The 23,343-nt window shown below is 42.5% G+C and overlaps 1 protein-coding gene across 3 annotated transcripts in view; it reads left to right on the forward strand.

Moving 5' to 3' along the window:
- Positions 1 to 23,343, forward strand: part of Vwc2 (von Willebrand factor C domain containing 2) — a 151,686-nt gene that overhangs the window by 7,636 nt on the left and 120,707 nt on the right. For all 3 annotated transcript variants that reach the window (XM_026785253.1, XM_026785252.1, XM_005359201.3), the window contains exon 3: positions 17,957 to 18,086. In XM_026785253.1, the coding sequence (XP_026641054.1) occupies positions 17,957 to 18,086 (130 nt within the window). The remainder of the gene's footprint in view (positions 1 to 17,956; positions 18,087 to 23,343) is intronic.

Genomic DNA, 23,343 nt, shown 5'->3' on the forward strand with positions numbered 1-23,343 from the left:
TCTCTCTCTCTCTCTTTTTCTCTCCTCCCTCTCTCTCCCTTCCTCTTTGAAAGATTGAGTGTCTAAATTGCTATTAACTGCATCAAAAATTCTCATTTCTAGAATTCCATCAATGAGAAGAATATTTTCACATGAAAATTGGAACTGAAACTTCAGTCTAAATAGATGTCTGTTGCAATTTTGGATAAGTGCCAGTAAAACAAAATCAATCATATTTTCAGTCTAATGGTGTTTATATTCTTTTGGCTGATATTGCTTAGCCAAAAACAATGCTATTACTATCTTCTCTCACTGAGCAAGTAGCATTTTGTGTGTGGCAGTGAGAATGCCATTGAAATCTACCTAGCTGTACAAAAGGAACATTTATACAGACTTGGGCACCTGAATGACATTTATGCCTAATAAATAATTGGGTTCATTTACCCAAACATTTGTTTATGTGAATTTATGACATTTTGAATCAAAATAACGTAAATGTCTATATCTTTAGAGTTATGAACTATTGAGTTGCAGTGAAATAAAAAACGTTTAGTTCTAAGCATTCCACAAGAGCAATGATTCCAATCTGTCAATCACAGAACATTAGGTCTCAAGACATAGGCAAGATCCTGGAGAAGACCATACCCACCTGGGATCCAATCAAATCCAGCTGAAGCTTCCCAATCGTTAGCTCATGTCTATAGCATTTGTTTATCTAGTGCCAATATCGAGCCAGTGAAAGGTTTGTGTCAACACGCAGATGCTTAGTTCCTGCGAAAATAGGATGGTTCTTAGATGACAGTTGTGGAGGAACAGGCTTGGCACCACTGTGCCTTAGTAAGCCATTTGCTCCTTCGCATGGCTCCGTCTCCGCTTAGCAGCTGTTGTGTTTGCAGACTCTGGTCCGGAAGTTTCACCTTAGGAAATGAGGGTGTTACTCAGTGCCTTATAGCCGGTTGTCCTCTGAAGGAATCCTGGGATCCTCAGATCCCAGACCATTAGGTCACAGTCTCTTTATTTGTGTGCACACAGTTCATAGAGTGTGGACGTGAAGGTGTGAGTCTCTGCTACATTTGGAGTCCTGGGACATTTTCAGGGCTGTCTTGTTTGCTGGCAGGTAAAGAAAGCAATACCCTGAATATCTCTTACCATTAGAAAGAATGGGGTGACTGAGAACAGTTTGCTTTTGAAGCTCTGAACAGACATCGAGAAAGTCCGATTCTTAGCACCTGTGTGAATGCTCAGCTGAGTGCTCCTGAAGGTTTGAGTGTGGCAACACCATGGTGCAGCTTAGATCTCCTGGGGCCTCTACCTAACAATGCCCGTATCACCAAGGACAGATTTGTGGAGCTGTGTTTTACGTGTTTTTATTCAGATAAAATCTCCATATTTGATACATTGCAACATAAAACCAACCCTTGCATTTATTTCCTCAAAATGTTTCAATTACTATGTGCCAGACACCAGGATAGATCTTAGAGACGCAGTGAGAAGCAAATGCGTCCTTCTAGTTGACAAGCAGGGCCACTGTGATACGAAACATCCGGAGGGTCCTGCTGGGGAGCTCTGAGTGGAGAGGAGAGAGTCACTCTTGCTTGTTATTACTCGGCATTAGTAGTAATCAACTCAATTCTTGCTGATGGCTTATTTTTAAATGATAGGAGGCTTCAGGGCAGAGGTCCGAAGGGACAGAAAAAACTGTTCCAATATAGCCACCGTCAGCTAATGACTCTCCACCGAGGCCCGCCTGCTCAGTAACCATCCTTCACAGTACTTTTCTGACCACGTAGCTGGAAGTCCTTCTTGCTGCTCATGCTCATGTGTTCCCAGGCTGAGATCCTGCCAGCTGGATCTCTCTTCTCATTCTATTTCTGTCGGGCACTGGGGTGCAGCCAGGACATGGGCTGCCTTTCGAATCTGCAGAAAGGGATGATGTCAGGCATCTGCCTGTGGCCTTGTGAGTTCTCTCAGAATCCCTAGGACAGTAGAAAAGGAGGAAGACCAAAATTCCAAATGTTCTTTAGATACATTTCCAGTTATGACAGAATGGTGCAGCATTAAAGACGGGGAGACCGTTCCTTTCATGGCAAAATGGAAGACAGCCAAAATTCTACCTTTTACAAACTGCACAAAATCCTGGATGTGATGTAAAAAATCCTGGCTATGATATTTGTCAGTACTTTATTTAAGCGAGAACATCTATTTTAAAAAAAATCAGAGTTTTTTGACTCACAGTTTTGGAAGTAACAATCCATACTCAGTTGGTCTTGTTGTTTTTGACCAGTAGAGAAGGGCTGTGTAGATCCTGTTGGGAGGACATGGTAGAGTAGAACCAGTCTCATCAAGATACAGGATCAAAGAGAGAGGATTGACCAAGGTTCTATAAGCCCCTTCAAGGGCACCCTCTTGGAGGCTATGGATCTATCTGTAGACTCTACCAATCTGAGCTCCCACTACCATCCAAAAGAGTCCATTTCAGAACTTAGCCTTTAATGTATAAGTTCAAAAGGGGCATAAAAGGCTCAACCAAAGGAACCTCTTTTGAGAAGGATAGCTGAGATGGTAAGAAAGTAAAAGAGATTGATCCCTAAAGATGGAAATTATAATTCATACAGCAAAGTCTGCCTTGACGTGGTGGCTCTCTGAAAGACTCTGTTGGTTCCTCTTAGTTCTTCTTGGTCTAGTCTCATGAGTCTATGTAGCCATGAAGGGAATTAGATCAATATTAACCGCATAAAGCCAGGCTCTGTCCCTCAAAAGGCCTGAGCACTGTTCAGAGAAGAAAGAGACCTGGGGTTTCTTTGTGTGGTTCCAGTTTCTCCACTCACGCCCTCTTATAGGTGTGGAAGTGAGTTCATTCTTCCCCAAGAGGTGTGAAAAACAACAAGCTTTTCTGCTTTTCTCAAGTTAATGGCTTTAACAGACACCAAAGATACCCAACCTTAGCAAGCACACACAGAGAAAATGCACCTTCCACCTAGGCTACTAAAACCACCACAAAGAGCATTCCAAGAGGGAGTGGTCTCTAAATAAAGCTTAATTAGGGAAAGAAGGAGACTTATAAGTGAGAGACAACCTATAGCAAAGTTGTTGAACCTCTCTGAGATTCTGAAAAGAGCCATGAGTACATTTAAGATGAATCTAAAAATGGATGCAAAAACAAAACAGCTAGGAAAGAGATAGAAATGTATTCCAGCTACTTGCCATGTTTAAAAAAGTAAAAGAATCAAGTGTGACATACATTAATGAAGCAATGCCAAAATAGGGGGTTTTGTCCAGTAAGTAGTAAGTGGGTTTAGTAGAAGTAGATTTGCAATAGTTAATCTTCATTGTTCATTGATTATGTTTAGAATCGCCTAAGAGATATACTTCCTGGCATTTCATTAAGAGGCTTCCAGAAGGAGGAAAAACCCACTCTGACTGTGGACTGCACCATCCAATGGAATAGGGATCCAGAATGATTAAAATAAAAAGGGGAGAAGTCAAACTTAATACCAGAGTCATCTCTTTCCAAACTTCTGGTTGAGGAAGCAACATTAGCATCCATCTCCCATTCCAAAACCTTGACTTCCCCACCACGATACACTATATACTTTATACTCAAATAAGCTTTCTTTACATTGCTTTTGTTTGTTGTTTTGTGTAACAAGAAAAGTAGCTAGTACAAAACTGGACACTGATGAAGAGTTAGCTTAGTGAGTCAGCAAGTAAGTCTGAAGAAGCAGACATGTGGCTAGGATAGAGGAGTGAGACATTCTACTGCAGAGTAGAGAAAAACTAAGGTCTCTTGACTTCTCCCAGAGTCTACAGTCTAGGGAGAAATCATCAGTGTCTACACGCATGCTATTCTGAGACTAGTGAGCACAGGGACAGAAGAGAGATGTTCAGCAGAAGTGGCAGCCGGAGAGGATATTGTATGCAGAGCTGCCATGGGCAGGCTGTCCTGGAGACCAATGACTGTGGAATAAAGACAGAAAAAACAGGAAAAGCAAGTATGAATCTGGTCGCTGTATCCAATACAACTGTTGTTCAGACAGAAGCCTAATAACATAATTTCAAGTAATAATAAGCAGGGGAAAATGGCATATGCTTGTAGTCGCAGTTAATGGGTTGTTAGACCACAAGACGTGTAAAAGATGTTTCTGGCAACAGATTATAGAAACTAGGTTGGAAAAGCCTACTATGTGCAGTTGGGCAATCCACACCCTTGGTGCATGGTGCTGGATGAGTGGACCCTGCATTGTGCCTGCCTTCCTGTTGGGGGAAAGAGCCAGAGATAGTAGATACACCTATGCCTGGGTTGATTTCCTTGCCCTGGAGGTTGAATTGGGAAATTTAAATAGGAAACCCCTTGAAGTCCAACTTTCAAATGCTCCCAGGCAGGAGATCCAGGAATCAACCTCAGATACATTCGAAGGCTCCCTCTTGCCAAAGTTGCCCATGGTAGGCACCACTAGGCTTCCCTTGACCACCAGGTGTTTTTATTGTCCTTTCTGTAATAAAGATCAGAGTACTTCAAAATGATCTTCCTTCTTAGTTGGTTCTCCATGCCTGCCACACCCTGGGCAGTTCTGAAACAATGTATCTAATCACACAGATCCTCCACGTGCCCAGCTTTCCCAACACCCCCTTAGTCTTACCTTCAAACAAATGTTGGGTGCCTTTTACAAAGATCTCTCTGTGCTTTTAGAAGGCTTCAAGCAAAATACCATCAAATTAGTTTCAAGCAAATGGCTGTTCTCATTAATTACTTTTGGTATGTTGGAAATTGACAGTCACTTTGGAGGCACAGCCCCTCCTCCCTCAGACAGTAGAAGAGCTGTATTTAGTTCCCTTGGGTGTGGCCAGTGAGACACATACCTTCTCATGTGGATTAAGACTGCTCTGAACACTGTTGCACTGACCTATTGCTACCCAGCTAAGCCTGGCAAACAGATATGCAATGTGGGTGAGTTGGAAAACAAAAAGAATTCTGACAGGGCTGTTCCTTCCCTCTGGCTGGAGGAAGACAGGCGTGTGGCCTGAGGGATAAACTGTGCTCTCATGTCTCAGCTTGGACAGCTTCTAGCTGTTGGCAGAACTTCTGGGCTCCAGAGCTCTCCAGGAAGCCAAGCAAATAAGATCATCTCTCCCCTGGATACTAGGGAAGGAGGAGGGACACCCTTTAATGGCTCGATCACCGGTTAATGGTTTCTGTATGTCTGCTTGCAAAAGTGGGTTTCTCTATGGGTAAGTGAGCCCTGTAGGCTCCCTTGCATAGAGGATAACGTCTCAGACAAAAGGACTGGGTAACCTGAAAACACTGCTGGTACTCTTTTCACGCGTGTGTGAATGCCACCGAAGGAGACTTGCTTGGGGCAGAGGAAGAGGACAACAGAAGGGAGCTAGGTGAACATGCTCTGATCTCTAGCACTCAATAATTGACAGCTGATGCACTCGGGTGGACTTTAACATGACAGCTGGACTGGTGGTATCCACGCCGGATTGCAGAAGAGCCCCCTTAGAGATGTGGCTGTGAGCCCTACTCTGTGCCCCTGCCAGCTCTGTTCAAAAGCAAAGGGACACATATTTGAGCATTGTCATCCTTATTTGTTTAAGATGACCATTGTTTGCCATCTCACACTAAGAATGACAAAAGGAAGCATGGGGCTGTGTTTTGTCTGTGTGTGCATGTGTGCACGCACGCGCGTGCAGACGTACACATGCATGTGTAGCTATATGCATATCAGTTTTAATGCATTCAAGTTTTCTTCACTTGACTGCAGACACCATCCCTGTTCATCTAGTTCACTGCCTCATTTTCCTACCTGAACGATCCCTGAATTGAATTTATGTTCCCTACAGTGGGGCCGGTTCACAGGTCTTTTCAAACCCTTATTCCTTGAAAGATATTTGATTTTACTCCTTTATATAGTCCGTGACTAGTAAACCCTCTGCCTCCTTCTCCCAAGGATTTCTTAAGAGTTTCGGTCTTCCAGGTTTTTTGTTTGTTTCTAGGAAAGCTTTTAGTGAAAGTTACAAGAGGGACTTCTGTCATACATGTGGGCTCTGAGTAGCTGATCGTATATAGTTCACTTAATTTAGGAATCTGTGAGTGAGTAAATTAACTATTAGCTTTTTCATAAACATCTCAATATCAACTAGGGTCCCCAAGGTGGGTGGCTGGGGTATCTGACTCTGACTGCCTATATCCAGCTCTGTGGCCTTTGGTGTGCTGGCAACCTTCCTGTGTTGGTCCTGGTAGATAGCAAAAGCATTTATTTCCTCAGAATGCAGGCAGGAGCTTCTCAAGATTTCTCAGAGCCCAGCTTCTGGCCATATTTGAAGGAGAATTAGGTGATACCTTGATGTTCATTGAAAAGACTCACCCCACTTGCTCTTTGCCATGTCCAGAGAGGAGGCAAGGCTAATCAAAGAGGCAGGCCCTTGCCAACAGTAGGTAGGGGCACACCGGAAGTGCCATACTTTCTATCAGTGCGTCCATTCTGACTGTGTGTACATCAGTCTGCAGGCACCATGTCTGAGTTGACAGCAGAGGAAGCTGTCTTGCTGTATTCTGTTCCTCTCAGTTACTCAACCCTTTGCTACCAGTTAAACATGCATGTGAACACCACCGGCATTTTCTACTCCTAACTGCTCTAGCAGATCTCTGTAAGAGCTGCAATATTCTGAGGGAATTGTTCCCACAAAGGTTTGAAAGTCTTTGGCAGGTGTGGATCTTACAAAGTTATTGCTTGGTGCTTAAGAATAAGGCTCTGCCACTTCACCTCTGTACCCAGGCTGCTCTGTGAACTTACGGTACAGTCCATGGAGTTTTGTTTCTTCTTCCAGATTCTTGGAAACTGACAGCTTCTGGGGATGGTTCTTAATTAAGTCCCCTTGTGTGAAAATCCATTCTCTGACAGAGCATGGAGGACGAGGAATGACAAAAATGCCTTCTCTGAAGAGTACAGGCAGTCAGGCTGAATGCCCCGTGGCTGTCTGCTGCTGCTTGACTTTGAGAGGAAGTGGGGGATGATGTTCTATTTCATTCCTATGAGGAAACACCACCTTCCCATGGAAAGGAGACAGAAACACCAAGAGGGAGCAGAACTCGCCTCTCATAGGCCTGTCCATCAGAAAACAGGGTGCGGGGTGCCTGCCAGCCTTTCTGTAGCCATGGACTCACCCTGTGACTCACATAGACTGTTACTCCCAGCCAGATTCGGGGGAAAGTGTGTAAGTAGTTTAATAAGTCAGTATCAAGGGCAGAGTATGGAAGCAGAGTAGAATGGGTGAAAAGGAGACTGAGTTCATTTCAGGTGCGCCTTCCAGGTAGTAAGACATCCAGCAGAGTAGTTCCATTGTAGGGTCATTGTAGCCAAGGGTGTGTGTGTGTGTGTGTGTGTGTGTGTGTGTGTGTGTGTGTGTGTGTGTGTGTTCGGATTCCATACCAATGAAGGCTTTTAGCTCTAGACCAGACCTGGGTTCGACCCCTGGGTGTATTTTCTTCATTCTGTCAAAGCCAAGTCAGAGGGTGTCACTTCTGCTTTTTGCCCATCTTTGAATAATGCAGTTCCAGCCTATTAGAAGTTAATGAGATATTCACACAGAAGAGCACTTGCTAGTGCTCAGAATGTGACCTGGACTGTTGTGATAATTTGAGTAGTTAGAAAGGACACTTTCGCCACCTGGTGACAAAACTGTGGCAGTGATTTTTTTTTTTTGAAGCACTGTTAGTCCTCCAGAGCCAGTGGGAATAAGCGAAGAGCAAGGACAGAAGGAACATACCAAATTCCCACGTGGGAGCTGGAAAATCATTAGCTTTAGTTTGGGAACACTACCTTCAGCGTGTGGCTCCTGACAATCCGAAGATGGCTGGAAATTGTGGTCCTTGTCAGTTTTCACTTGAGCTTCTTTTGGAACGTTCTGGTCTTTGAGATGCTCACAATCCCATTACTTTGGGAATTACCCAATGAGCCAGTGTTTTTCCCCATGATGGTAGGGCCAGGTTTCATTTAACCCAAGAGAGGAAGGACTCCTGCAGCATCAGACTGTTGGGAAGGGCACCTTTTCCTTGCCACCTTCTGGCTTTTTGTCTGCTTTCTTGTTACAGAATCCAGCCAACTCTGCTAAAGGCCCTGTGTTTTCTTGGGAGCAGAACCCTGGCTCCCATGGTCTGTAAATGATTGTCAGCCTCTTTGTAGCCTCCCGTGGTATTAGAGTCTTTACTCTTGACAGCTGTCATGTTCCAGATCCTTCAAGATTTCTGGCCACCGGAGGTCCCTGCTATGTCCTATATCATAGGTGCCTGTTGTCTGTCCAAACACCTGACTAACTGCTGGACTCGCGAGATTCAGTACGATAGTGGAGGCCATCTTTCTCCCAGAGCACCTGGAGTCTTCAGAATCCATCCAGGCTAGTGAATGCCAGCTCCCCCTTCTCAGGGACCTGCCCCCATCCTAGGACTCTTCTGACTGTCCTTTCCGCCAGGACCTGATGGACTCAAGCGAGAACCTTAGCTTTTGACTCAGTCCTCGTCCCTCTCCCTCCCTCCCTTGGGTCCTTATTTCCAGCACTGAAGACAATTAGACTTTTTGTGATGTATTCTGAAAGTCATATTTTCATTCTTTCTGCACTGGAGCTCACCCTGCAGACTTTTGAGTCCTGACATCTGAAAGCCCAGCTCCAGACACACTGTGTATGATCACTTCCTCTCAGGAAAGTCTCTCCCTGGTAATACTCACAAATCAAGCATAAACATTCTATTAGTTGTTATTAGTGGTTCAGGGTGGTTTTGCTCTTAGGAAAATTAAGTTTTTGGGTTCTCTGTGAGAATACAGAACTGGATGGATAGGAAAGAAAAAAAATCTGGGCGGGGCAATAATTCAGAGTTTACCCAGCATTCTATGTACAGACTTAGCATTGTGATCTAGTGTGGCCTGAAAATACTTAAAAGATTTGCACCTGGATCTCTTGTTATCATCCCCTAAATAATGTAGCGAGACAACTATTTATAAAAAAATTGGTACAAATAGATATTATAAGTCACCTAGAGATCAGCTTAAATGTGCAGAAGGATGTATATACAACTCATGTAGATAAGACTCCATTTTATAGAAAAGACTTAAGTATTTGTAGATTCGGGTCTCTATAGTTAAAGGAAAATCTCATATGAATAGTGAGAGAAGGCAACCCTAGCCTTCTGAACTGTAGTCTATACCCCATCGCAATTTATGTTTATTAGTGCCTAAGCATATTGTGAGTGATGGTTCATGTCCATCTTTCAGATGTTGCACTGATACCCAAGTCACCTACCCTATTTTCACAGTCAGTTGGGCTTAACTGGACTTGGACCCATTATCTGGTTGTCAATTTGCTCTTACACTAAAGGATATACACATGTATATCCATGTGTGTCAGGCACTGTGGCTCTTTAATTGGACCTTGATGGTTTATTGGATACCTTCCTCCTCCTGATTTGCCTTTTGAAAGCGCAGAGGCTCAACAAAAAAATGTGACCAGCCTTAGTTTCCCATCCCAAATCACTGTGTGGTCTCAATATGGACAAAACCTACACACACACACACACACACCACCACCACCACCACCACCACCACCACCTGGTATCCTTGGCTATCTATCCTGACCCTTACTTGTCCTTGTTTGGTGAAAGTCCACAAAATCTTCCTTGCGGCCAGATACATCCCACCACCACTTTGTAATTCTCCTTGGGCATCTACAGAAAGCTGATACTTGGATTACTGCATAGCCCTTTCCTCTGGTTTCAGAGGCATGAGTACATAAGATTCTTCTTGCCTGTGTTATTCATCTGGGATGGCAATGCCACGGCCCAGAAAAGTCTTATGCAAACTGAGAAAACAGACCTCAGTGTCAGCGTCATCTCCACCCCTAGGGATCTGGAGGAATTATTTATTGGCTTGTTTTTGTATTTGTTTTGAGGCTGGGTCTTACTCTGTAGTCCTGGCTAACTTGGAACATTCAGTTATCCTGTTCTGAGTACCGACATGGCAGATGTGCTCCACTTACCTAGTTTGTGGAGCATCCTTATGTCAGTCCCCTAGCATACTGTAAGTATATAGTAAATGTATTTTTATGTTTTGACATAAAGCAAGTGTATTTTTTAAAGATCACATATAAAATTTAACCAACAAGCATAAGCAATGGGTGGATGTGTACGTACCTCATGCTCCTCTCATGCACTGTATTTTAACATATTTGTTTCTGATCCCCATTTTCTAATGAGATGAAAGGGTAGAGATAAACCTCCTTCCCCTTCCTTTCTTGGTCCTTCCCCTTCCTTCACTGCTACAAGAAGATATGTAAATTAGCCCTATGTTGACTTTCTCATTTTCTCCTTGAGCACACGCCTATGAACCATGGCTTTCATTGCATGAGCACTCAAGGGTTGGTGCTTATATGCACGTGTCATGAGATGCCATATCTGGTCTTTTTTTGTCACTTTTTTCCTGGCAGTGTTTTTGAGGTTCACATATTTGTTTCATATATGCTGATTCTTTTATTTTTGTTGTGTCTTGTATTTCTCATAATTACTGTGACACAGGGCTTATCAGGTCTTTCATTAACAGACATCTCTTTTCTCAGTTCTATTTTATCAACTGCTAAGGTTCTGGCCTCAACTTAGCTCTTGCCACAAGGTCACCCTCTTGGGCTTGGCTGTATACACAGATGGAAGGCATTTTGCAGTAGACTCAAGGGGTGGCTACGACTTTCTAATCGGAACAACTGCAGCGCCTATCTATAGAGTAGATCCTGCAAGCTTATGAAAGGGAGTCCCAAATTCCCTCATCTTGTAGGCAAGCTGACAGCCAGGGAGAGATGTTCAAAGAGTCCTTTGGAATTAGCTGCAGAGTGTCCTTGATCTCCCATGTCCCCAAAGAATGGGAGGGAGGCAGAAGCAAAACCTGGGAGAATTTCTCTCACTTTTAACCCTCCCTGATTGCCTCCAGTATAACATGACCCAAAGCCCTAATTTCCATTTGCAAGCCAGAAGAGATAAGAATTCTTGTTTGTCCAATTTGATACTCTCTACATTCTCACCATGTGAGTTTAGTGCCCCCAAATATGTTCTCATTTGATTTGAGTGTCCCAGATTTTTGATCATATGGCATATTCTTTCATACATCAATTAACCATTCAGACTGTCTTTGCCATGCCATTGGTTTTGATGATTTTTCCTTTCAACTTGTAAAGATAATTCACAGTTGATTTATAGAATTTCTTGCATATTCTGGATACTTTTGCCTGTATATAGTTTCATCATGATTGTGTCAACTGCAAACAACTACAATCTATTAAGCTTTGTGTGTCTTCATCCATTTCATCTCCAACAGCAGTCAATGAGCTAAAAGCTGCTATTCTATTATTTAATGTTTGTCATTGTAACAAAATACCCAAGGCAATTCACTTATAAAGAGAAAGGAGATTGTTTATAGCCATACCACCCTGAATGCACCCAAAGGCATCTGATCTCAGAAGCTAAGCAGGGCTGGGGCTGGTTAGTACTTGGATGGCGGGAGAAGAGGGGTTCTTTCAGCTTACACTTTTGGAGATTGCAGCCCCTGATGCTTTTGAGCCTAAGATAAGGCATCACATAATCACATGAGCAGGGGACGGAGAGTAAAGCTCTTCACTTTAGGGACAGAGAGTAAACGAGAGTGAAGAAGGAACTGTGGTTCCGTACGTCACAAATGGTCCCAAGGCCATTGCAAGACCCACCTCCAGAAGTCCATCACCTCCTAATAGTGACACCCTGTGGCTCACCCTCCAATACTCTATCAGTTCAGTTTTCTGTTCATGGAAATGGACTTGGACACACAGCAGTGATAAAACAAATGCAAGGTTGACTGCATTATCTTTGAGCCTTGTAATGCAGTGTGTGTGGTTCAGCAGGGCAGGGCAGTAGTATTGAATGCATTGTCGTTGGTTAGTGCAGATCCAGGCTGATCTTGTATTACTGTGTAAGGACCATGAGTGGATGAAGCCCTTCACCACAGATCTCATTCCCTGGTAGGCCTGTATCTTCTCCCTCTCTGCTTCCTGACTCTGACCTGCTATTGTGTATTTCCATTATAATTATGTTCATCCAGCCTATTGTGGGCAGCATTCTTTGTATAATGAATCTGTGTCCCAAACTTTGTCTTCTTGTCCATTTGGTCTCCTCTGCTCCACAGTCCACAGTCTAAATAAAATAGTTTCAGAGAAGAAATGATTGGGAAAGAAGGGGCAATTTATATCTCTTTGTTTCATGATAACCTTGTTTTGTGTAATTGCAGAATGAACACTTTGGAGTTTGGGAAGACAAATGGGTAAACTGATCAAATAAATGGTGATGTGGGGCTTTATTCTATGCTGAGAAGTTTTAGTGGAGAATGATCTAAACTGAAGCCTCTTAACTCATACTTCTCTCAAATTAATCCCATTAACCAAAACATTACAATCATTTGGGAAATTGTTCTGGGATTTTCATCCTTCCCATTTGTCTATTGTTGAGTTAGCATCTGCATTTAGCATAGAATTGGTCCCTGGGCATAAAAAGTGCTGCCTTTTGCCATGATGCGACTTCATGGTACCCACTACAGAAGTTCTCAGTGACAGTCTCTGGACGAGGAATATAATAGAGGGAGCTAATTGTACCAGGGTGGTTGAAACACACAACTCTTAACACTCTTCTATGACAATGCCCCTTTCTTGCAGCATAGAACAGGTAGATGCATTCAGATTGGATTGAGAAAGGAGTACTGTATTCCCGAGCAGAGGTCAATTGTGGTGTGCTGAGAGAATGTTGTGGTGCACACAGGAAGGGGCAGGAGGAAATGACTGGGAAGATCTGTTTTCCAGCTAGGCATGGTAGTGCATGTCTTTGATCCCAGCACTCAGAGGCAGGTGCGTCTCTGTTAAGCTCAAGGTCAGTCTGGTCTACACAGTGAGTTTCAAGACAGCCAAGGCTACATAGTGAGACCCTATCTCAAAAGAGAATGGGGGAGAGTAGAAAAAAAAAGATTTCTCATTTTCCACAGGAAAGAAGCTAGAGACATAGCAAGAACAGGACTTAAATTTAAGAAGCTTTCTGCAGGTCCCTTTTATGGTATTAGTAATTAGAATTTCAGTTGCAAACTGACGAAGGCAGAACTTCATTCAGATAGATACCTAATTAGACCCAAGTTCATTAATATAAAATGTAAACAACTTGCCATCTTGGGGAGGTACACACGTTTGAGAACTGATCCTCATTGTGGTGATGGATAGACTCTTTAAAAGGTAAGATTTTGTAGAAAGTGATTAGGTCATGTGGGGGACACCTCGTTTATGTGTAAAGGTACAGTGTTCAGTCATGTGGTCTTCATTTTATTCTTGAGGCTAATTTCACATAGCAGCTACAATTGCCCACTGTCCTAGTTAGGGTTTCTATTGCTGTGAAGTAATAGAACCATGGCCATGGCAACTCTTATAAAGGAAAACATTAAATTGATGCTTACAGTTCAGAGGTTCAGTCCATTATCATTATGGTGGGACATGGTGCCATGCAGGTAGACATGGTACTGGATAAGTAGCTGAATGTCCTACATCTTGCAAACAGCAGGTGTTGTTGGTTTTTTGTTGTTGTTTGTGCTCTTTACTCTTTGTGGAAGTCACCACACAGCTCCTGAATAATCACATGGAGACTTATTCTTATTCCTGAATGTCAGGGTTTAGCTTAGCTTATTTCTAGCCAGCTTTTCTTAAATCATCCTGTCTACCTTTTGCCTCTAGGATTTTCTCTTTATCTGTTCTATATACTTTTTTCACCCTCTTACTGTGTAGCTGGGAGACTGGCCCCTGGTGTCCTCTCGCCTCCTTTTCTTCACTCCTGTCTTTCTTTCTTTTTCTCCTATCTATTCTCTCTGCCTGGCAGCCCTGCATATCCCTTTCCTGCCTAGCTATTGGCCGTTCATCTCTTTATTAGACCAATCAGATGTTTTAGACAGGCAAAGCAACACAGCTTCACAGAGTTAAACAAAAGCAACATAAAAGAATGCAATGCATCTTCGCATCTTTAAACAAATGTTCCACAGCATAAACAAATGCAATACATCCTCAACTAATATTTCACAGCAAACAGAAAGTTGTCTCAGTGTCACACTGAGAGAAACTTGAGCAGAAAAAGACCTCAAATCCCGCTCCCACAATGACACACTTCCTTCAACAAGGCCACACCTCCTAATAGTGCCACTTCCTTTGGGAACCATTTTCTTTCAAACCACCACACCCACTTCTATTTAAACAAAAGATACAGCCTCAGGGCTTGTTGCCCCTGCGGTTGCTGGGCATGTGACAAGGGCACACATGTAACTATCCAGTGCTATGAGGGCAGCCCCAATTATGACTGATCTGCTTTTATTACCATTTAGTTACTGTATTTATTTGCATTTTCTTGTTTATGCTGTAGTCTATGTAGTCAGAGTTGTTTCACTGAAAATATTCTGCTTTGGGTTTCGGGCATGTTTCATGGATTTCCTGTGAGGAGCTGCTGCTTGCAAGCAAAGCACACATTAGGTAAAAAGAAAGTCTTGTGGGCAAGGGACAAAGATAGAGATCTTCCAGTAGAGGCCAGGTCCAGCTACACTACTTGGTCATCACTCAACACACACACACACACACACACACACACACATCTTATCCTCACCCTCGCAAAAGGTGGCAGAAGTTCACACTTTTGAAATTGCAGCGGGATTCATGGCATGAACAGAAAATGTCTTCATTCTCACTTCCAGTTGGGAAAAGCTGTACTATTCTTATTGATATGTATTGGGATCACTCCTAGTTTGTTGCTGTGCCTAAGGCTGCTGAACAGAGTTGGGTTTAAAAGGGTAGATGGTCAATCTGGGTCAGAGCCAGAACTGTGAGAAGATCTAGTCCTGAGTCCCGCTGGGTCCCCATCAGCCTCAGAGGGACCACTTTTAAAATGTGTTATGCTGAGGTTAAGCCTGAGGACAACTTCCTTGGTTGATGCCTGAGATCCCATGAACCCTGGGTTTTTGTTTTGTTTCATTTTGCTCCCATTTTCTTTGTCTTGTTTTATTAATTTTATTTTTAAACTTAGCTACATTTCATATGCTGTAAGAGGACCATACAGCAGGCCGCAGGATGAAGTTAAGAGATGGCTTACTGGAGGAAAGACCCTAGCTTTATCCATGCTTTGATGGACACATCTCAGCTGGGTCTAAAGTCAGCAGCAGCTGATTCAGCATGAAATGTAAAAGGATCACAGGTCTGCACAAGTGAAGAGTAGAAAAGTGAAAGCCAAGACACTCGAATGATAAGCACCACTGGGTTCTACAGTCAGGAGGTAGCATTAGTCCAAGGCATGCCTGGTTAACTGGTTTTGACTTAATCTATGACCAGGAATCAGCACATGGAGTGGCAAGAGGGCCTGGCAGGTGGTCTCAGAGGAGTATGGAAACCAGGTGGTCAGGAAGGTGTGTGATTTGGAAAGAAGTGTCAGACTGTATTGCCTTGCAGGAGACAGGAACATGAGCACTGGGCAGGCAGTTCTGAAGTGAAGCTGGGTCCTGGGCAAGGTGGGAACTCCATTAGTACACATGAGAGACTGCTATCTTAGGAACTAGGGGCCTGTAGCCTGCTGAAGAACTCTTGTCCTGCTGGTACCAGCAGAGCATAGGGAACCCCCGGGAACCAACAGATTGAAATTCTATCTCATTACCCTCCTTTGTAAGAACTAGGGTGGCCTGAGCGTGGGATTGGAGTGAAGACAGCCTCAGTGTAGGAGCTGATGATAGGAGATCTGGGTGATAGAAAAAAGACTGGAGAGGAACACATTCATGGTAACCCTGATGGACTATTCATTCTGATTTTTGAGAAATGAACAAATCCCCATAGAGCCAAGCCAGACTTCATTGTATGTAATTAGAGTAAAACCCGCCATCAAATTTTAGAGAAATCATGAGACTTTTGAGAAAAAAAAAAACAGATTAAATGTGTATCTACACATTTGTATTCTGAAGTTGTACTCTGAAGTCCTCATGTGGTTTTAGGTCGAGCTCGAGATATGGGACTTCATTTCTAGGTCAGGTTGTGGCCTCATGTGGAAGAATGGACTCACCAAATGCCACCTGCCTACATACTGATTTTCAAGTGCACATTTTGCCTTGGACATGACATAGGGCCCGTTTTGTCTCCTTTAAATCTACCGCATGTTGAGCTTTATCCTTTCTACCTAGAGCATGGCCAGGGTGAAGGGTGGGTTCCTAACTATGGAGCAGCTTGCTAAGGACATATGCAGATCCGTGACCTCCCTGCCTATTGCTAGTTCTGTTGCCCTAAGCGGGGTTGACTTCTGCTCCCTCGGGAAGCACAGCTCTGCATCCCTAATCCACACCATCTGGGCTCCTTGGCTTCTGCCTGAAGTCCTTCCAGTTAAAGGGATCTGACATGCACTTGGCTGTTTCTCTTGCAACTCAAGGTCTTTGCTTCTAAAACTTAGAATATTTTCCTCTTGTTGCTTGCTTTGTACATCTGCTCTGAGATAGAGATGCAATGCTATAATCAGGAAAAACTGAGGAAAACAGCAACAACAAAAACTCACATTGCAAAATCCCCCACTATATTGTGCCAAAAATACTTCTTAAAACTGTGCATTTATATTGGGATAAACTTGGTTTTAACTTGCAAAGTAGGCTAACATTTTATTCTGGGCTATTGTGAAATGTTTACCTCTCTCTCTCTCTCTCTTTTTCTCCATACACAAAGAGACAGAGAAGGAGAGAGAGACAGACAGACAAACAGACACACACACACATACACACAGGTGTTGGTGGAGGCCACTCGTTTGTTTCCAGCTTCTGAGACTTGAAATAATCACTCAGAAACTGTATTAATTAAATCACTGCTTTGCCTATTAGCTTATGTGTATTTCTAGATAACTCTTAAATCTTGAATTTACCCATTTCTATTCATCTGTGTATCACCACATGGCTATGTCTTACTGGCATGGTTCTGGTTCATCTGTCCCCGGTGGTAGGGTGGCTACATGGATTATTACTGACTCTGCCTTCTTTCTCCTAGCATTCACTTTAGTTTTTCCCACCTAGCTCTATTCTGCCCTGCTATAGGCCCAAAGCAGTTTCTTTATTAATCAGTGGTAATCATAACATATAGAAGAGAATTACACATCACACAGGGGAGAGGCAGGGGGCAGAGAGATGGAGAGAAAGAGACAGACAGACAGAGACCTGTCACCTCTCAAAGCTTTGGTTCCCAGAGGAACATGGCAGCACTGATGACATAAAGGGGTGACCCTGTAAAGCACTGGAGAAGGGGAAGTCAGCATGGACCTATAGTCAGCATATTGGTTTGATTCCTTAGAATATCTGGTCAAGGCAAATTGCCTAATTCCCCTAAATCTTAGGTCCCTTCCCACTAAACAGGGTCATCCATATCAGGAGGGCACTTAGTGTGGTTATAAGGCCTCTGGGACACCAAGGTCATGCAGTTTCTTACAAGGGGTTCCTGGCCTCAGAGGACTGGAGTATCTTGTGCTTTCCTTTCTCTCTGCCTCCTGCCCTGTTCTGAGAAATACTGGGAACAATCCACGTTACATTAAGTGCAGAGTTGACAGAGTTATGGAAAAGTAAGGCTTTGCTGAGCAAGAAATCAGTAGTAATTTGATTTCGGAAGCAACAGAAATATTTCTTCAGAAGGATGCTTTCAAAGAAGTCCCTTCAGTGAGAGCTGCCCTGACTAGAGCTGAGAGGCTGAGTAGCCCCAGTGAGTGCTTTTATTTATGCCTAAGGCAACACCAGGAGCTTGTGTTCACATTTGAAAAAATACTGTGCCTAGCCACTTAAACATGTCATTCCTGAAACTCCCTGGTATCTTCATACCTAAAATTAAAGCCACGACGTTTTAGGGTAAGGACTGTGGGAGGTGTGACCCTGATCATGGGCTTGTGTCTCAGGTGTCTCCGTGTGAGCGGTGTCGCTGTGAAGCCAATGGTGAAGTGCTGTGCACAGTGTCGGCGTGTCCCCAGACGGAATGTGTGGACCCCGTGTACGAGCCTGATCAGTGCTGCCCCATCTGCAAAAACGGTAGGTGGAACACCCGTCGGGACAGTACGACCTGCAGCCCCAGCCATGCTCTGCTTCTGTCGGTGAACTATGTGGCCATGTACGGTTTTTGTAGACATAAAAAAATGTCTACACCAGTAGGTCAGGGGTAGGTGCAGGTGATACTTACTGTGAATCAAGGCGTTCATTCTCACTGGTGTCTGCTTTGTGTTTTATAGATGTTATGAAATTTGGAGGGAAAAATTCAATTCTACCATGGAGGAGAATTACTTATTTTAATTTAACTTTGTTTGTTCTTGCAAAGCTGTTTCTGTTTCCGAGACAAATCAAACATGTTTGTTTTTCTCATTTTCTTTTCATTACTAAGAGAATTAAAGTAGAAACATAATTGAATATTTTTCAAAAGCAAATTAGACAAGAAGAGAGGTCTCTCTTTTTCTCGGGGAGCATCCTTGGTACAGCAAACACCAGACCCACTTTATGACAGGAAGCAACTGGAAGCCTTTGTCAAGGAAGAATGTTTACCTAACTTACAAAGAAGTATTACTCTTGTACCTGGAGCTATTAGGGCCATATGGGTGTGAATTTCCCACAGGGTGTTTAATGAAGGTGCATCCTCACCAGAATGGGCCAGGGTATTACAACTTAGTTATATGATTTTTGGAGACATAGAAGACAGTTTTGAAGAGAACAGAGATAGGAGATCTGACCAGTGGTTCTGTATCTCAGTATTGCTCCTAATAGGAGAAATCGGGCTTTCTCAAGGATGTTGATTTATGGCTTATCATACATGTCTAGGGTGTAAATGTGAGTATTGCAGGACTAATTTGTGATGTCTGTAAACATAAATATGAGCTGTGCTTCTGGACAAACGCTTGATGGCTCTATGATGACTCTCTGGCTTTAGAAACAGCAGGTGAGATCTGTATTCATGATTATATAGGAGTATCAGTTGTGTTTCAATTTTGACAGTCTTGGGACATCATTAAAACTTTGACCAGGCATACGCACATACCTAAACTTCCTTATGACACATTGTGAAACTCTTGACATGTATAAGTTGAAGAGGAAAGGGAATTTCTGTTGATGCTGGGTAGCCTTCCAGTGGCAAGGTCAGTGTGTTAGAAATGAGTAACTGTGGAGGATGGCATGTTCAGTCCTGATGGCAAATGGACAGAGTGCAAGGAAAAAGGTTAGAATGTTCCATGTGAAGCTGGTGGTGTGTTTATGAAGACACCATGATGTGTGCTCTCATTTCATGAAAATGGAGACAATTGGGAAGGTCAAGAGTGTTTTTGCTTTTGTATTTGTATGGACATTGTGCCTGTGTGTACATAATGTTTGTGCGCATGTGTGTTACCATGAGAGGTGAGAAGAACATGTCAGGTCCCCTGGAACTGGAGTCACAGATAAATATGAGCTGTTATATGGGTGCTGGGAATTGAACCCAGGTCCTCTGGAAGAGCAGTCAGTCCTCTTAATCCACGATCTAAAGCACCTCAAGTATGTCCATTTAAGAAAGAATGTAAAACAGAGCTACAGGAAACTAATGACCTCTGGAAGAAGAAGAAGAATTAGAATCTCCAAGGGATGAGGCTCCTGAGTGTCTAATGCAAAGTGGTCTGAACGAAACCATGTATGAACAAAGGGCAAAAATGAACTCAGGACGATAGATATAGATAAAGATAAAAATATTTGTCTTTACATACAGATATATGGACATCACACATGTTACATATATGTATGTAACAATAATTACCAAAGACAAAAAAACTGTAAATTTGAGCAAGGGGGAACATGGGATGCATTGAAAGGAGGAGAGGAGGAGTACACTGGGGGGACTGGAGGGAAGAAAGGGAAGGAGGGAAATGACATAACTATTACATATTAATTTAAAATATAAAACCATAAACAAAAAAAAAGAATGTTACAACACTTAAGTTGTGTGTGGGGAGCTGAAATAACTTAATTTACTAGTGTAAATCAACAATAAGAGACTGAAGAAGAAAGAAGCGGTGGCAAGGCCAGCAGATTATCCTTGGAGACAGTGTGTGGTATGACACCAGCAAGGCCAAGAGCTAGTCATGACTTCAGATGGTGAGGAGATGGCAGCCAAGCTGGCTGGCATGGCTTCAGCTCCCTGCTGGGAGAGAGGCTGAAGAAAGACCTTTCTCCAGCCTAATGAGTCAGTGAGTGGCTCCAACACTGACACCTGAGATACTCGGTAAACAAAGTACCAGAGATTGTCAGTGTTTCTCTTGTTAGTTACTAATGATGTGTTCGCATTAGCTAACCTTGGAATCCTGCCTGGCATGCCTTCAATAAATGGGAAGTCAGAATTTCAATCCCTGTGTATTTTCCACAGGGAGTGAAAATAGACATCCAGATCATTGGAGAGTCAACATGAATGTCCAGTGAACAGTTAGCTGCTCTCCCTACATTTGCCTGCTGTTGATGTTCTGCTTTGTTTGGTTCATGTTTTCCATTGTCTATCTTGCTCACTCCCCATCCCCGACAATACAGCCCTGCAAATGCATGGCCCCATAACATTGGTACTGTGGTCATTTGTCCAAGAGTAGCCTCCCTTCCTCCCATCACCAATAAAGAGCTATCAGACTAGAAATTTCTTTATGGTTTGTTTTTCCCATAGGATTTATTCTAGTTAAGGGACAGAATCTTTCAAAGACCTTTAAAAGATATTTGAATGCCATGTGTTGATATGTTAAAATTTGCAAATTTTAGCCAAAAATATTTAGGCTTAAGAGGTGACTAAGCATGTTCTACTCTTCCAAAGTTAGATCTCAGTTTGACTCCCAGAACCACTTTAGGTAGATTTCTGAAACTCCAGCTCCAGGGGAATCCAATACCTCTGATTTCTGATACACCAGCACTCACAAGCTCACGATTAAAAATAAAACTAAAATTTTAAAACCACAAATATTCAGTGTCATTTATCTCTTTATGCAATCAATCTTTCATAGTTTTAGATATAATTTTGTTTGGGTGAACAGCAGGTATTTTAAAAATTAGAGGTATAAAATAAGATAAACTCAGAGATTTGCCTTCACTATTGAAGAATGGCTTGGTAAACGGCCTCTTGGTGGCTGCCCTGAGAGTACACTACATAGCAGACAATGAGGACTACTGAGAACTCAAGAACAATGGCACTGGGTTTTTGATCCTACTGCACATACTGGCTCTGGGGGAGCCTAGGCAGTTTGGATGCTCAACTTACTAAACCTGGATGGAGGTGGGCGGTCCTTGGACTTCCCACAGGTCAGGGAACCCTGATGGCTCTTCAAGCTGATGAGGGAGAGAGACTTGATCAGGGGAGAGGGAGGGAAATGGGAGGCGGTGGCTGGGAGGAGGCAGAAATCCTTAATTAAATAAATAAATTAAAAAAATAATCAAAAATAAATAAATAAATATTCACCCATTGCTTGTTTACCTGTGTGCTTTTAGGGGCAATAGAGATAAAGTCAAGGCATGGTTTTTGACTTATTAAATACTTCTAGAAGTATGATGATATTTTTATAAACTAGATTTATTTATGAAAAGTTTCATATTAAGACATTTGAGTCAATTAAACCGAAAAGCAATAACTTCTTATTTCAAGGACTACAAATAGTAATATAATAAAAGGTGTCTAACTGTATACCTCTGATAAGATTTTGCCTTATTCATCAGAGAGTTCTTAACTTTGAAGTCTCCATTTTAAGACATTCTGACCTTGACAGGGTGTCAAATCTGACTGAAAAATGCTTGCTTGAAAATGAAATCTGTGTCTGTCAGAGATGGATGCTCTGATAACTGACAAAGTTAATGGATAATTTACATTGGTCCAGCCCTGCCTCCCACACACAAAAATGATGGTTTTGTAAGAAGAGATTATTTCTTATATGTAGTTAATTACAGGATATCAAAAGTGGATGCTGTATATGAAATTAAACATCTGGGTAGACTTAGCTTGGTTGAAGCAGTGAGGTTTAACCTTGATCTCTGCAGAGCTACCCATTATCCTCATGCTGGCATAACTTAACCCACAGCATTAAACAGCTCCTCTCTTGGCAGAATAGAAATTGCAATTCAGTTGCTGACTGTCAATCACTTACATCAAAAGAGTAGAAGCTTAAAACCAAGAATGTCTGCAGTATAAATAAATGATCATAAATCAAGTATGCCTTAATCTATTCACTTTGTTGACGTGTGTAGCTCAATCTCTCAATGGTCTTTTCTTTCAGTAAAAGGAATGCATTATGGCACTGTTTCCTCCCACCCCTCTCTTCTATACAAACAGGGTGCTGTATTGTATCAGCTTTATCCGGTGGCGGATGCATCCTGCCCTTTATGCACCTTGATCATGGGCAGGTTTGTCAACATTACACAGGCATGCAGCTTCTACCAATGATCATATCTCTGTTTTGTATAGATGGACTTTCTTTTTTACACCCCAAATAACAACATGGAGATTTATTATTAATTATGAAAGCTTGGCCTTAACTTAGGCTTGTTCCACTAACTCTTATAATTTACATTATCCCATCTATATTAATCTATGCTCTGCCTATTGCCATTACCTCTCTTTCATCTTGAAAAGGAAACCTGTTTCCTCTTCCTGTCTTGTTGGATTCTCTTCAGCATCTCTATTATCTGTTCGTACTTCCTTTCTCTGCTTGGAAGTCCTGTTTATACCTCCTCCCTAGCTATTGGTCATTCAAGGACGCAGCCCGCCGCTCCTATTTCAACACTTTTTTTTTTTTCGAGACAGGATTTATTTGTGTAACAGTCCTGGCTATCCTGGAACTCCTTTTGTAGACCAGGCAGGCCTCAACTTCACTGACATCCACTTGCCTCTGCCCTTTGGTCTAAAGACTTGGTAGAGGTAAAAGGTCTCTCTAGTTGCTGGTTGTTTTGCTTTTTTGATCTTCAGGTTGAACTTCAATATCTGTCTCTGGGTTTTATTATTTGTGCTACAATAAGTCATGAGGATTCTATAGCCAAGAAGATTTACCATGTTTCATCCAGTGTCACAGCTGTTTTCATGTCAAGGAATCAGCACACACATCACCTGTCCTGTAGTCTTTCTTGGCTTTTTCCCTCATGTCTGCAGCCTAGATCCTTAAGAGTTCTCCCCAAACAAATCTGATCTTTATTAATTTTGAAGTAAGCCTTAACTTTTTGTTTCCAGTGGAAACAAAGGCATAACATCTCCCCCAATGCAGCATTATTTTCTGTCTTTCATTTTGAAGTGAAGACCTTCTGTTTTTTTTTTTTTTTT

The sequence above is a fragment of the Microtus ochrogaster genome, linkage group LG1 (genome assembly GCF_000317375.1).
Source record: "Microtus ochrogaster isolate Prairie Vole_2 linkage group LG1, MicOch1.0, whole genome shotgun sequence".
Taxonomy (NCBI): domain Eukaryota; kingdom Metazoa; phylum Chordata; class Mammalia; order Rodentia; family Cricetidae; genus Microtus; species Microtus ochrogaster.